Source organism: Echinops telfairi, unplaced genomic scaffold (assembly GCF_000313985.2).
Source record: "Echinops telfairi isolate 266 unplaced genomic scaffold, ASM31398v2 ScPeMD7_1;HRSCAF=3_0, whole genome shotgun sequence".
NCBI classification, from domain to species: Eukaryota; Metazoa; Chordata; class Mammalia; order Afrosoricida; family Tenrecidae; genus Echinops; species Echinops telfairi.
In genome coordinates this window covers 45,396,546-45,397,561 of record NW_022103896.1, presented here as the reverse complement: position 1 = coordinate 45,397,561, position 1,016 = coordinate 45,396,546, and the positions used below count along the sequence as shown (strand labels likewise).

The 1,016-nt window shown below is 49.2% G+C and overlaps 1 protein-coding gene across 1 annotated transcript in view; it reads left to right on the top strand.

Moving 5' to 3' along the window:
• Positions 1-3: 3 nt before the first annotated feature.
• The window catches only part of TMEM67 (transmembrane protein 67), a gene marked incomplete at its 5' end in the record, with an annotated part of 57,304 nt that continues 56,291 nt past the window's right edge, over positions 4-1,016 (top strand). The window contains one exon of the mRNA XM_004697716.4: positions 4-187. Within this exon, the coding sequence (XP_004697773.3) occupies positions 4-187 (184 nt within the window). The remainder of the gene's footprint in view (positions 188-1,016) is intronic.

The following is a 1,016-nucleotide window of genomic DNA, read 5'->3' as shown; positions in this document are numbered from 1 at the left end:
GCTGGGGCCACTTTGTCCGCAGTGGCCCTGACGGCGCTACTCCTGCTGGCCCTCCCCGGAGTCGCGCAAATGCAGACCTTCTCTCTCCCTTTCCTGCGGCCGGAATCGTGCGGCCAGAACCAGTTCTTCGACATCTCCGCGCTGTCCTGTGTCCCCTGTGGAGCCCACCAGAGGCGGGACGCCCGAGGTGAGATGCTCCAGGACCCGGGGCCCGGCGTCCGAAGTGGCCCAGCCTGCATGGGCCTTTGCATCTGCTGTAGGGATGTTTCAGGAACATAAACATACACCTCTAATGCCTAGGGAGCGGTGTCTTTTGAGGATTCCGGTTTGTAGATCTATGAGGTTGGGGACCCAGAGCCCACTATCCCCTGATTAGTCGTCAGTAATTCATTTCTAGGCACTGGTCGTCTGCTGCTCACCTGGGGTCGTCGGGGCAACTGGAAAGCAGCCAGAAAAGGGGAGCCGACTTTGTAGCCAGGTAATCCGAGATGTTGAAGAGCAGGTGGCTAGAAGGGTTTGAGGAGGGAATGCAAGTTAACACTTGTCATCTTTGAAAGCCCTGGATCTTGCTTTTCAAATCCCAGTCATCTAGAACTGGGAGGGACCTTGATAAGATCCAATCTTTCCGTTTTACAGATAAGGAAATTGAAGTGCAGATCATATTCGAATGCCTTCTGTGTTTATCGAAATTGGCAAGTGGAAGAGCTCCTGTCTTTGCCTTCAGTCTTGATCTACTTGTCCACTATACTGGCGACGTAGTGTGCCCCTAATGTTTTAAAATTTCCTTAGTGCTTAGCTCTTTGTACTGATGAATATTACTCAATTATTCTTAAAGTCATCGTAAATTAATCTGAAAATATCCCCCTGTGAAATGTTCATCATTCGGAAATATTTCTCATTGAAACAGCTTTGAGTAAGTCGTCCATTTCTAAATTCTAAGATGGTTTCAACCCCAACTTGGTCACCCTAGATCATATCTTCAAATTTGGGTCCTAAAAACAGGATTGGGGAGGGAG